Source organism: Crinia signifera, chromosome 4 (genome assembly GCF_055691185.1).
Source record: "Crinia signifera chromosome 4, ASM5569118v1, whole genome shotgun sequence".
NCBI lineage: Eukaryota > Metazoa > Chordata > Amphibia > Anura > Myobatrachidae > Crinia > Crinia signifera.
The window spans coordinates 25,414,181-25,429,129 of NC_139220.1; the positions used below are offsets into that span (position 1 = coordinate 25,414,181).

The window sequence follows — 14,949 nt, forward strand, 5'->3', positions numbered from 1 at the left end:
GTGGTGCCATATAAATAACAGATAATACGATCTAGTTGGCATAACCATAGTTAGTACTAGTCTATTGTGCATAAGCGCAGAGCTACAGAGCAGCCAGTCACATGCTGCAGGTGTCCTCCACCTTACACCAGTGTGATTGGTACAGAGCCCTCCCGGGCATTGCCCCAGGATCACCGAGTAATAGTATACAATGATGACCTCATCCCCAGCAGCACACACACTGCAGCAGCACGGTCGCTGTAGCTAGGGGGGAGGGGTCTACGCGGTGACGTCGCACCACCACACCCTCGCTACGTGCTGGCAGACAATAAATGAAAGGTGAGGGCAGAGGGCGGGTTTCCGGGGGGCGGTGCCAGGAAGTGACGTTGGAGCCGGGGCGCAGGGAGGCGGCGTGGGTGATAAAGGAGGGGTGGGTGACGTCACGGCGGCCATTACACAGCATAGGAGAGGCAGGGAGGAGGCACCAGGCCGGCGCTCTGAAGGAACTGCCGCCGCCACCACAACCAGCAACAGCAGCCGGTAACGGGTCGTGTGGTGATTTCCCCGCAGGTTTTGTCTGATTACCGGATCTGGTTTCCGGCGTTGCTAGGGGATCCCGCAAGGCCGGTGTGAACTCGGGGTGCTCCGCTAGCCGGCGTGATCAGTCCGCCTCCTCCCCCCCCCCCACCCCCCCTCCAGTGACAGCAGCGAGTGCGGCCTCTGCGTCCCCTGCTCTGTCCCCCTCGGCCGGCCCTCAGCATGGACGAGAAGCCCTTCACCAAGGAGCTGGATCAGTGGATCGAGCAGCTGAATGAGTGCAAGCAGCTGACCGAGAGCCAGGTCAAGACCCTGTGCGAGAAGGTGGGTGTGTGTATCCCCTGCTGTAGGTCACATACACATCCCATAGATACTTATATATCCCGTACGCCTCATGCAGATCTCCATGTAGCTCCTACTGCAAGCCACATACTCATCATATATACATGTATTACACACCTCATACATATTATATGCCTACTATGTCACATGCACTAGCTATGCTGTAGCTCATACTGCATATTCTGTTTGTGCATCACATTATCTCATATATCTCATAGTGAATGTGTAATATATATAGCATATTTCATACATGTTCGGTCTATTCAATATATCCTATATACAACGTGTATATATTGCTTTTTGCTCCTTGATATTACATACATATTTGCATCTCCTGTATGTATCACACATAGATGTCCATAGATGTGTATGTCATGTCTTCTATATACGCATCCAGTGGGCCGCGTACACAGTGTCGTTTGTGTTCATATGGGAATCTGCCAGGCCATGTATGTATGGTCATGAGTGTATATGGTATGAACCAGGCCATGTATGTATGGTGTCATGAGAGTATATGGGTATGAACCAGGCCGTGTATGTATGGTGTCATGAGAGTATATGAATATGAACCAGGCCATGTATATATGGTGTCATGATTGGATTTGGGTATCAACCAGGCCATGTATGTATGGTGTCATGAGTGGATATTGGCATCAACCAGGCCATGTATATATGGTGTCATGAGAGTATATGAGTATGAAACAGGCCATGTATATATGGTGTCATGAGTGGATATGGGTATCAACCAAGCCATGTATGTATGGTGTCATGAGTGGATATTGGCATCAACCAGGCCATGTATGTATGGTGTCATGAGTGGATATTGGCATCAACCAGGCCATGTATGTATGGTGTCATGAGTGGATATTGGCATCAACCAGGCCATGTATATATGGTGTCATGAGAGTATGAGTATGAACCAGGCCATGTATATATGGTGTCATGAGTGGATATTGGCATCAACCAAGCCATGTATGTATGGTGTCATGAGTGGATATTGGCATCAACCAGGCCATGTATGGTGTCATGAGTGGATATTGGCATCAACCAGGCCATGTATGTATGGTGTCATGAGTGGATATTGGCATCAACCAGGCCATGTATGTATGGTGTCATGAGTGGATATTGGCATCAACCAGGCCATGTATGTATGGTGTCATGAGTGGATATTGGCATCAACCAGGCCATGTATGTATGGTGTCATGAGTGGATATTGGCATCAACCAGGCCATGTATGTATGGTGTCATGAGTGGATATTGGCATCAACCAGGCCATGTATGTATGGTGTCATGAGTGGATATTGGCATCAACCAGGCCATGTATGTATGGTGTCATGAGTGGATATTGGCATTAACCAGGCCATGTATGTATGGTGTCATGAGTGGATATTGGCATTAACCAGGCCATGTATGTATGGTGTCATGAGTGGATATTGGCATCAACCAGGCCGTGTATGTATGGTGTCATGAGTGGATATTGGCATCAACCAGGCCATGTATATATGGTGTCATGAGTGGATATTGGCATCAACCAGGCCATGTATATATGGTGTCATGAGTGGATATTGGCATCAACCAGGCCATGTATCCAACCAGGCCTCATACGCACGGGGTCATGAGTGTATATGGGCATTGGTCTGGTGGCATATGCATGTCATTAGTGTCTATGGGCATCCACCAGGCCTCGTACATATGGGGTCATGAGTGGTTATGGATATCAACCAAGCAGTGTACATATGGAGTCATGAGTTGTGTATGGGTTTTAACCAGGCTGCGCACATATGGGGTCATGAGTGGCTATGGACATGTCAGGCAGTCTATGCATGTGGTCAGGAGTGTCTATGGTCATCCACCAGGTGGCGTAGATAGGAAGTCATGAGTGTATATGGGCAGGTGGCGTACACATGGGGTATGAGTATATGGGCAGCTGCCAGGCCGCGTACGTGTGTTGCATCTGCATATGTGGAGCTGCTAGGCCATGCACACAAGGGGTTGTGTTTATAGGCATCTGTCCATATGCGTTGTGTTTATATAGGACTCAACCAGGCCACATACACATTGGGCCAATTCATTTGTAGTGCGCACTCCCTGTTCGCTAAATAAACAAATGTTTGTCTATTGGAGATATTAAACTGTTGCTCCGATCAGACGCCCTTTAGCTGCAACACGCACATTTCATCTCACTACCTTTGGGGGTGAAGAAAGTCACATGTGTAGATTGGGCACCAAATGAGTAATTAGATGGGTAATGCGCTTTATGTGGATAAACCTGGAGCTGTCAGCTGTGTTAAATGCTAAATGGCATCTGATCAGAGCAACAATTGAATAACTTGGATAGATGCAAATTGGTTGAGACCGGAATCTGCCTGGCTTTGTATATATGGTGTTAAATGTGTGTATATAGGCATGTCATCCTGTGTATACATGGTGTGGGTGTATATATAGGAATCTGCCAGGCTGTGTGTGTATTTATGTATAGGAGCCTGTTGGGCCATGTTTGTGAGTTTCATTCAGCCAGCTAGATGACACTTGTTGCAGTATGGCTAATATCACCTGTCTACCTACAAGGTTTTCACCCCATGTAGGTGAGTAGGAAAACCTGTGATGCCCATTACCATAGTTGGCATCACATGACCAGCCCTTTCCCAGTGAGAATGTTGACTGCTGTCAGTGCTACATTTTTCGTGCCTTTTAGCGATGCAAGGAAAGTCCTGCAATGTTGGCACTAGCATAACTGAGTGTAGCTCATTTAATACCCTCTACCTCCAAATTCATGGATTTGCAAGCCTGATTATGTATATATCTCTCTAACAGAATAGTGTATGTCTGACTGCGGTGATCTGTGTTTGTATATAACCAATGTAAAGCCCCATACTGTAGCAGAGGAGAGCCGTGTCCAATAGTTAAGTGTTGTCCGTACACACTGAATGATACAGTCCGCCGATATTGTTCAGTAATGTCACCAGGGCCGCTAAGCATGCCGGTCACATGGCTATGCTGCCAAATTGACCTGTATGTTTGGAAGACCAATTATTTATAGTACGAGGGAGAACGCATCGTTTACTATATTGAAAGTCCACACTGTTATCACAATATTGTGATGGGGGCTTCTGAGTGTCATTGTTAACAATATCGCCATGTGTGTGTATATGGGGCTTAAGTTGTGTTGTAAGGGGATCTAGTCCGCATCCTTGTGTTCGGGTGCATCCCGACTGCCATAAAAACACTGGTGCTGGAATGTAAAAAGGGATTAGTATGCTGGACTACAGGGTTAGTTTACAAACAGACCCTGTAGTAATTCTCTGTCGGGATGACCGGGTAGGTGGTAGGTATTTTGACAATCTGCATCATGACTGCCGGATGTAGTATGTATCCCGTTGTATGGGTCAGGCTAGCAGGCGGTGAGTTGGAGATTTAGGGGTATTCAATCTAGGAGCTTTCCGACATTTGAAATCCCATTCCTTTTTTATTAGATCAGTCACTCGACAGTTGGAATTAAATGTCCCGAATGTTAGTCTGTGGAGCTTTTTTGCTCATGTACGATGTTCTGAAAATCGCAGGCCGATAAATCCCTATGCATAAACTGAGTGAATTTCACACGGACCATCGTTTGTCACGGGGGGAGTGAACCACCTTCCATAGTATGAGACTATGGACAGTGGTTCATTCGGCCTGCAATACCAGCCGACGGGCAGCCATAATGCCGGAGCGCTGATGTGCCCATACACTAGGTGATTTTGAGCTCAAAACGGGAAAAGTTGCCTACGTTTTTGGGGCAGTATGGACGGTGTAGTGGTTAGCATTACTGCCTCACAGCGCTGAGGTCATGGGTTTGATTCCCACCATGGCCCTAACTGAGTTTGTATATTCTCCCCGTACTTGCATGGGTTTCCTCCCACAATCCAAAAATATACTGGTAGGTTATTTGGCTCCTAACAAAATTAACCCTAGAATGTCTGTGTGCGTGTACATGTGGTAGGGAATATAGATTGTAAGCTCCACTGGGGCAGGGACTGATGTGAGTGTTTAAATATAACTGGTAATCAATACTTTTAGCTAAAAATCACCTAGTGTTTATGGGCCTTTAATGTGTACAGGCTGCTTTCAAGCATATTATATACATGGTGTTGTAGATACACCGTGAATATTACAGGTAATTTATGTATATATGGATGTACACAGGACAACTGTTGTACTATAGGCGAGTATGTACCTGTAGCATTGGTATGTGTGTACCTGTGTTGACCTGTATATAGATGAGTACCTGCCCTGTGTATGTATCTCCATCTATATCTGTATAGAGATATAAGGTGTTTATACATAGATGGATATCTCAGTGGTTCTCACGGCACCCAACACTCCAGGTTTCAAGGCTATCCATGCCTGTTTATGCTACCTATGTATTAGCCGGGATATCCCTAAAGCCTGGACTGTTGGGGTTCCCTGAGGGCAGTGTTTGGGCAGCCCCCGTCCTGTGTGTAATAGCGGGTGGCACGGCGGTGTGCGCCTCTAGGCCCTGTACCCGGGCACAGATCCGGGGGAGCCGCCCTGCAGCAGCTGCACTCCCAGTACATGTGCGGCGAGATGCGCTCGGTGTGACGGGCTGCGGCGGAGGCACCGGGAACTGCTCCCCGGATACAGACCCAGCTCAGTGGCGGCCTGTCTCCTGGTCACATGGACGGTTCGGGTCATCCCGGCTGAGGGGTTTGGAGCGGACGGCAGCCTCCCCCCGGTAATAGCGCCGTGTGCACACGACGTGCCCGGCTCATGGCGGCGGCGATCACCGCTCCTAAGATGGCGGCTGCTGCTCTCCCCTCCCCTGCCCCTCCTCAGGAATGCCGGAGTCACGTGATGCGCGCGTCATCCGTGCTGTGCGTGTGAGCCGGAGGTGTTTGTTGGCCCTGACAACCGGTCTGTACATGCTGTACTATCCACTGTGTACACTGTTACCATGGTGCTGCCTGGCCGCAGTATAACCATGCCCTCCTCCCTGACTGAGCTGGCAGCAGCCCGCTCACCCACTGTAATCACTGGCAGCAGCCTGATCACCCACTAATCCATACCCACCTACTAAAATCACTGGCAGCAGCCTGATCACCCACTGTGTAATCCATGCCCACCCACTGTAATCACTGGCAGCAGCCGGGTCACCCACTGTAATCACTGGCAGAAGCCTGATCACCCACTAATACATGCCCACCTACTGAAATCACTGGCAGCAGCCTGTTCACCCACTGTAATTCATACCTACCTACTGAAATCAATAGCAGCAGCCTGGTCACCCACTGTAATGAATGCCCACCCACTGTAATCACTGGCAGCAACCTGCTCACCCACTGTGTAATACATGTGCACCCACTGTAATCACTGGCAGCAGCCCGGTCACCCACTGAAATCACTGGCATCAGCATGGTCACCTACTGTCATTGCATGGTTCGATGCCACCTCAAGCTTAATTAAAATAAGATTTTAGTGTTAGCGCCGATGCACATATTAAAGGTAGCTGTTATACAGTGTTGCAACATTTTAAAGCTATATGATTCTAAAGCCCCGAACAAACTAGCAGTATCCTTCATTTTATTGCTCAGTATATATTGTACACGACAGCTGGGTCGGTAATGACCTCCTTCATCTGCTGCAGAGCGTGTGCGGCAGCGGGAATCTCCCAGTGTGTACAGGCCTTAGGCAGGTTGAAAGTTTTTTTTTTGCCCCAGGGATATTTAGGTTTGTCTATATATTTGTGTCCACAACTCTTATCTCAATTCTAATGAGGTTTTTTTCTAATGAATATATGAAGCGTCTATGATCTGCTGCCTTAAGTTATTTTGGCTTTATCAGTCTGATATATATGCCTGACCAGCAGTCCGTGCTGACATCCCAAAGAAGGGAATCCCAACTGGTTATTTAAGTAAACTTACCCTCCCCCTGCCCCTTCTAGCAACCTTATCCCTCCCCCTTCAGTCCAACCCCCACACTTTGCTGTCTGGGGCTATTCAATTAATGCCTCCGCAATGTGACAGCAGGCTGCACTTATGCTGCCCATACACTAGGGCGATATTGCATACAATCCTTTGCTTTCGACCGCATCCGTGCAATAAATCGAAGGATTGTATGCACCTTGAATGGCTCCGCCGACGCTATGTGCGGGCACGCCTGTCACATGGAAAAATACTACATGCTGCACATATATCAAATTGTATGAGCGATCGCATGTGGTTACAAATTGTTTGCAATGGGATCCGTGGCCGTATCGCAGGTGGTGAGTTTGGGTAGCGGGAGCCAGAGTGCTAGCGGGTTTGGGGGGAAGGGGAACACTGGCAGGGGTGGAGCACAGCACTTTGAAGGAGCGCTGGTGGCAGCAGAATTTGAAAAAAAATAATTTAAAACACTGGATGGCCCTTTGGGGGGGCCGCACAGTGTTAAATAGTTTTCAATTTTGTCGCTGAGCCCTGCCAGCGCTCCCTCACAGCACTCCACGCCAGCCCTCTTTTAGCTCCTGATGTGGCATCACCGATGGCATGCGACTAGAAGTGCTGGTAATACCACACTTAGGCACTGCAAGATGCAATGGGACATCACATTGCGATATTGCATCCGATCGCATATGTGTATGGGCACCATTGCTGTGGATTTGTGGTCCCATCCTCCTGAGAGACTCCAACAGAAATCTGGGTACTTGTGTTTTTTGGCGGCGCCCCGATCTTCATCGTGCGATGTTTTAATCGCATTGCATGCCATGCGCCCGATGGCATGCGATGCGACGCGATTTATGCCCTCTGTGCGATGAAAGATTGTATAAGCACCCTAATGGGTGCTTACAATGTTAAATGCACACCCACGCCACCCCCCCACTATAAACGTGAACCCGAAGCGTGGTGAGCGCAGCGGTACGCGTCCTCCGGCCTTTTCATACCCCCACTATCCACGTCGGTGTGGAGTTGAGAATAGAAAGTGTGGCGAGCGCAGCGAGCCACCGAGCCCGAAGCGTGGCGAGCGCAGCGGATACCTTCACAGGTATTGGAGTCCCCTCGCAGGCTTCACAGGTATCCGCGTCCCCTCGCGGGGCTCGCTGCGCTCGCCACACTTCGGGCTCGCTGCGTTCGCCACACTTTCTATTCTCAACTCCACGCCGACGTGGATAGTGGGGGTATGAAAAGGTCGGAGGACGCTTACCGCCGCCCCTCGCGAGCTCGCTGCGCCCCCTACGCTTCGGGTTCACGTTTATAGTGGGGGGGTGGCGTGGGGGTGCATTTAACATTGTAAGCACCCATTAGGGTGCTTATACAATGTTTAATCGCATCGTATGCCATATACAAAGTCATGCAATTTTAAAATTGTATGGCATTGTACAATATCGCGCGATATCGCATACCAACGCATGCCGTATGGTATGCGATGAGCGCCGCCAAAATACACAAGTACCGAAATCTGTGTTAAGATGGCCCTTCTGTCATTATCGCAGGTGCAACAAAGACATGAGCCCATAGCACCGGGTACTGATTCTGAGGGCGTATAAGCCTAAGCGGCAGATTTACCGCACAAGTGAAAGGGTTTGCAATTGTCTAGCTCAGAGCGTAAAAGTTTGGGGTTACAGTACTTTCCCTCGTACTGTAAACTTTGATTGACTGGCCCTAAGCTGTGATTTGGATGCTGACTGCATTACTTGCATGCCTGTGCAGTTCACCTAGTCTCCATACTTTATTGGTAAATATACCAGTCACTACTAGAACATCTGACCTGTAAATCCTGTTTGAGTTGAAGAATTTCCAATGTACGATGAAGGTCATACTTCCTAGTATAAACGCTAAGTTGTATTTGTGTGTATGTAGTTACAAGTAGACTAGAATGCGCTTTGCAGCTTTAATAATAAAATGAGTAAAGCACTTGCATAAAACTGTTGTGACCATCTTACATAATTTGGCATTAACCACTAGATAATGTCCTTGCAGGCAAAAGAAATCTTGACAAAAGAATCAAACGTCCAAGAAGTGCGATGTCCGGTCACAGTGTGCGGAGACGTGCATGGGCAGTTTCACGACCTCATGGAATTGTTCAGAATCGGAGGCAAATCGCCAGATACAAACTATTTATTCATGGGAGATTATGTGGACAGAGGTTATTACTCCGTAGAAACTGTAACACTACTAGTAGCACTGAAGGTAAGAATCGCCTACGGCCGCTTCCCCTTCTATGGGGGCAATTCGATTAGCCACAATAATTTCCTGTGGCTGATTAGCCCTGCGTATGACAAGTGGTGCTCCAGCCCAATGTCTGGTGTGTTGGAATAATGGCAGTTGGGGGCGGATTGGCTTGAGCACCTTTTATTGTCCATACCTACTTTTAAAACTTTGCATAGGCTAAATCAGCCCTTATAGCTTTGTTGCTTTTGTTTGCCGTATTTAATCCATTAACTATTTGCAACTCTTCTCGTAGGTGCGTTATCGGGAACGTATCACCATTCTAAGAGGCAATCACGAAAGCCGGCAAATTACACAAGTATATGGTTTTTACGATGAATGTTTGCGAAAGTACGGCAACGCAAATGTATGGAAATACTTCACAGACCTTTTTGATTACCTTCCGTTAACTGCCTTAGTGGATGGACAGGTATGGTTCTACACGTGTTACTGTGTTTTACTATTGAGTGCGGAATTCTGGCCAATGGACTTGACTCTCGGTGGGCAAACGATACCGCGCATACACACTAAACTATATCTTAACAATATTATTCAGTGAAGTCATCAGTTCCCCCCAGTGTATGGAGTTACTGACTATATTGTCGGCTTGATCTACATGTGCAGACGGGGTTGAAATCTTCAGAAGGGCCCTTCTGAACTTGATTGTGATTTCATGTTGTGTGTATGGTGATTTACCCTAACTCTCTGATCTGTATAAGTCAGGCTGGCCCCTCCGGCTGTTAAACTACACATCCCAGCATGCCTTGCCATAGTTTTAGCATTCTCTAATGGTTAGGTCTAAATTGTAGTGGGCTAAAGGACCTCCTGACGTTACAGGGGAGGATAGGGGGTGGAGAGAGGAGGAGCAAGGTCGGAAGAAGGGTCCCAAACGGACGCTCGCCACCTGCTTACTAAAGGCAACCAGTGGTGGCATGGATAGTGAAGGAGCAAGCCCCCCGCCCTTGCTCCTCCCCCTGGGTGTGGAAGGTCCTTTAGCCCACTACAATTTAGCATCTACCATCTGTGGCAAGGCATGATGGGACTTGTAGTTTCACAACAGCTGAGGGCCATAGTTTGGACATGCCTGGTATAAGTGTTGGAGCTTTAGTGGCAGGATCTTGTCACTACTTGGCTATAATTGTAGCTGTGCTGGTCCATCAGACAAGCGGTTTCCTGGTACTTATTGTTGTGCAACCATGGATTGGCTGAAGGCACATCCAACTGCACAGAATCTGCCATCACCCTTATTGCAGGCCTAACATTAGTCACCTAGGACAGCTATGATTATTGTCCTATAGTGAGCTCTTTCCAAGTACTGGCAGGAACATTGTGCTAATATCCTGTGACATCAAGCAGCCGTTTGGTTCATTGGCTGTGCATGGTCATGTGATCAGTACATCAGCCACCCTGCACTGTGCCGTAAGGCATTTATTATTGGTGAGTTATAATAGCAGGCTCTCAGTTGTATGTTAATTTCTGCAAGTTCCTAGTAGGATATTACACAAGCTGTGCTACCTCTAGGTTAACTGCAGGACAAGTTCTCTCTGTACCAATGTAGCTGTTAATTGTTCAGTTGTAACTTGCATATAAAGTGGCTTTAATTGTAAATAGGATACTGGCAGTTCCCTGTTAACAGTGACAATGCATTTTTTCTCTCTATTGTGCTTCTAATCTGTTATATATATTTTCTCTTCACACCCAACAGATATTCTGTTTACATGGCGGATTGTCACCTTCAATAGATACACTGGATCATATCCGGGCACTTGATCGTCTACAAGAAGTTCCTCATGAGGTAACGTGGGAGCCTGCATGCTTAGTCCATAGGCTCATTAGGGATATAGGATGCGACTGCCGAGTACGCTGTACAGTCCATTCGTTTACAGTTGAATTGCAGAAGTGAAATGTTCAGTGTAACTTCTGTTAAGCTGTTTGCTAGCTGTATAATTCTGGCTAGTAGTCAGAACCACATGGCGTTTTGGGGGTAGCAGACTGTAAACCACGGTGCAATGTAAAAATAATGGTTTTCCTTATGAGAGAACAGGTTGTCTGCTGTAGCCAACTCTGGCATAAGTATTCTCATTCTAGATCCGTTGCTTTGGTATCTTTCATAATTAAGCTGCAGCGACAACTTAATAAAAAAAGTTTGACATTAATTGATAAGCCAGTCTGACACGAGACGGTCGTGAAAGAATGCCTGGGCACAAAGTATTTAAATGGCAAACGGCCCATTTACAAATGCAGACTTTATAGCCTGTTTTTAACCTTTGCCTTGGATAGATTTATAGATCTATAAACGGGAGTGAAGTGTTAACTAGTCTGACTACTAATGTCCATCTCTGCCCTAGCGATTGGCATAGTTTATCTGCCCCAAAAAGTTTTACTCTTGGTTTTAGACCTGGTTGTCCTCGGTTTGTTTCTTCAGGCATCCATTAATGCAGTAAGTATGTGGTATTATTGGCTGCCATGGCAGCCACAGTTACGTGGCACATGATGCTGTGAGGCTTTGGAGCACAATTCTTTCCAAACTTAACTTTTTATGTTCTTGTTCCAGGGTCCTATGTGCGACTTGCTGTGGTCTGACCCTGACGACCGTGGTGGCTGGGGTATTTCTCCTAGAGGTGCTGGTTACACATTTGGACAAGACATCTCTGAAACTTTCAACCATGCCAATGGCCTTACCTTGGTTTCTAGGGCCCATCAGTTGGTGATGGAGGTAAGTCTTTCATTTGATTCAAGTCTTAACACACTGGGCGAAACAGCCTGTTTGAGCGGCTTTCAGTTCAAAGCCGCCCAGTGTGTATGGCCCGGCGGTGAGCGCTGCTGCGCGCTCCCGCTGAGAAAGCCGCTCATCTGGTTATGCCAGCAGATGAGCGGCATTGAGGACGGCTTTGCGTAGCTCTGCATAGCCCCCCCCCCCCGGGCAGAGGGAAAGCCGCTCAGTGTGTATGCACTGAGCGGCTTTCCCCGCAGCAATGATTGACCTCATCGCTGTCCATACATGCTGGGCATAGTCGCCCATTGTGTATGGACCTTTATTGTGTAGCTGATGCTTGTTCTACTTTGATACATTAAGACTAATAGCACTCATTAATTACGGTCAGAGTTTGGGGAGCTCCCATTATTGATCTGATTGTATATCTGGTAAAACTGAAGGTTTGTTGTGTTATTAATGGCGGTGTATCTTTGTGTTTCAGGGATACAACTGGTGCCACGACAGGAATGTAGTCACAATTTTTAGTGCTCCAAACTATTGTTACCGCTGCGGTAATCAGGCTGCAATTATGGAACTTGATGATACTCTGAAATATTCCTTGTAAGTATGAAAGCCGTTTTATAGAAGTTAAATATGGTCTAGGCTTATACACACAGCTCCTGAGATTAAGGTGGTTATTCAGTCTGTGCCAATATTTCCCGACAGGGTGAAATATTGGCACTCACATAATCAATACTGCCATTAACGACCGCATTGAAGGGTGACAGCATTGAAGTCTTTTGTGGAAACAAGATGAGACAGCCATCTTGTGTGACAGTTCTGATACTTGTTGGTGGTATTGTCCGTTACACCATACATCTGGCAGTTCATTACTAATTCTTGTAGTGCTTACATAGTGTTTATATTTATAAAGGTACTAGGGTGCCTCCACTCCTTTTCTGGCTACCTTAATTTTAGCGATCAGCATTTCCATTGGACTCCCAGATGCCCCTGTCATGATTTCCCTTTTGCTCAGGTACTATGTACGTAACAGTTCATTATACACCTGTAAGATCCCCACATCTAAGATCAGGACCTCTGCTCACTTATGTACCCATCGCTGTACCTGCCTATATACACACCTGTTAAATAGAGGCATGTCCATGTAATGTTGCTGGCCTCAGCCGCCAATCCCCTGGGACAGGACAAGAGCTATATAGACTGTTCTCATTGGCTGGACACTTCATGCACCGTTTAAGTATGATACAGTAGGTGAACTTGATAACTGCATAGCCCTCAAATGGCGAGATACTGGTACTATTATATCTTGTAGGCCAGTTTAATTATTGGCAAAGCAGAGGGGCATTAATGGGTTATCAGACATGTTTTAAGGACTGTTAGTGGCAATTAACCTTAAAAACACTGCACTAGAGATGGCTATTGGTGTGCCCACTATCGGGGGCTACCATCAATGCCAAAACATTGAGTGGCCGACGATGGTCACCCTTTTTGTTATGGTAGGTCATCCCTGTTTTTTCAGTGAATGGCCCGCATGCCATCACAGCCTGGAGGTGTGACTTTACATTTTTCTAGTGGGTGCAAAATTTTTCTGTGCCATCAATGGAGGGAAATCTGTTTCTTTCCTGTCGATACTAATGTACACATTTCATTTTTTTCAGTTTGCAGTTTGACCCAGCACCGCGTAGAGGAGAGCCACACGTCACCCGCCGCACCCCAGATTACTTCCTCTAAACAGAGTTTTACACTTGTACAGTATTGCCACAAACAGGATTTTGACCTGGGAGCCGAGAAGAGAAGCCGCAACTTCAGTCAGGAGAGAGCATTCGTCACACACTTGTACTGTTCTCCAATGGACCAAAAGATGTGCCATATACAAAAGCAAAGCCTCTCGTCTCAACAGCCCGTGACCACATTAGAAAAGACACTCCCTCCCCCCCCCCCCCCCCCCTCTCTCTCATTCATTGCATGTTGAAGTGACATTGTTTATCAAAGAGAAAGAAAAAAAATCCCAGTCTCCTGGCATAGCACTACCCATAGTTACTTTCTGCTTTCTCAGAGACTGCTTAAAAAAATACCCATAAGAAGTAAACATTAACACCTCGTGATTACAAATTAACTTTCCATTTAGCGATAGCTGTACTCAGCATGATTGTAGAGTAAGGATAGACACAGTCCGGACACCCTGTATTAGCTCCTTGCGAGGCCTGCCACCCTTCGCGGCCTCCTCAGTCATTGTGAAGAGATTAAAGGACCTTTTTAAAGAATAATTACTAAGGCCTGCATTGCCTCTTTGACTTCCGATGTTTTTTTTTTTTTCAGGGACAAACAGATTAACTTAATTTTTATTCATTTTTTTTTTCCACGTATGCCCAGTTTTTGTTTTCTTTAGGATTCGTTATTTCTGCCTCTGTCACTATTCATTGTTTAAAGTTAGTTTTGACCAGAATGTTTTCTGTAAAGGTTGCTGTCCGATGCAGCGCTTTTTTTTTTTTTTTTTTTTCATAATAAACTTGTGAATGAAGAAGTTATCAGTGTGAATTCTAATTTGTGAGGTTAATATGTGAAAAAGGCCAATAATTGGTTTCTGGTGGTTTCAGTGAAGTACTATAATCTTGTTAATGTTCAGATTTCTAAGTACTTAGTCATTTGCGTGGGTTTCCTCCGGGTACTCCGGTTTCCTCCCACAATCCAAAAATATCCTGGTAGGTTAATTGGCTCTCAGCAAAAAAATGAACCCTAGAATGTCTGTGAGAGCATGTACATGTGGTAGGGAATATAGATTGTAAGCTCCACTGGGGCAGGGACTGATATGAATGTTCAATATTCTCTTTAAAGCGCTGTGGAATGTGTGCGCTATATAAATAACTAGTAATAAATAACATGAAAGGTTAAGTGGAAGGGTTGTCACTTTCCTCTTTATGGAAAGATATTGCTTCTATTGTAAATTGTGTAGTCCTGGTGTAGCCAACTCCAGTCCTCGAACTGCCAACAGTTACTGTTTCCAGATCTCCTCACAGAAGTAACTAGCTCCACCTGTGGATCTTTTAAAATGTGTTAGTGAGTAATGAGTGCACCTGTGCAGCAGCTAGGTTGTCTGGAAAATGTGAACTGTTGGTAGCTCTTGAGGACTGCAGTTGGCTAACACTGGTGTAGTCCATGAGTGGCCAATCTTCACCATCTACCTAACAGTCTTATGTC

At 46.4% G+C, this 14,949-nt stretch overlaps 1 protein-coding gene across 1 annotated transcript; it reads left to right on the top strand.

Moving 5' to 3' along the window:
* The first annotated feature begins 401 nt into the window (after positions 1 to 401).
* PPP2CA (protein phosphatase 2 catalytic subunit alpha) lies at positions 402 to 14,277 on the top strand. The gene is made up of 7 exons (XM_083181436.1): positions 402 to 840; positions 8,808 to 9,017; positions 9,292 to 9,465; positions 10,741 to 10,830; positions 11,590 to 11,751; positions 12,233 to 12,351; positions 13,410 to 14,277. The coding sequence occupies exons 1-7, from the start codon at positions 739 to 741 to the stop codon at positions 13,480 to 13,482; spliced, it is 930 nt and encodes a 309-aa protein (XP_083037562.1). The 5' UTR covers positions 402 to 738; the 3' UTR covers positions 13,483 to 14,277.
* The last annotated feature ends 672 nt before the right edge of the window (positions 14,278 to 14,949 follow it).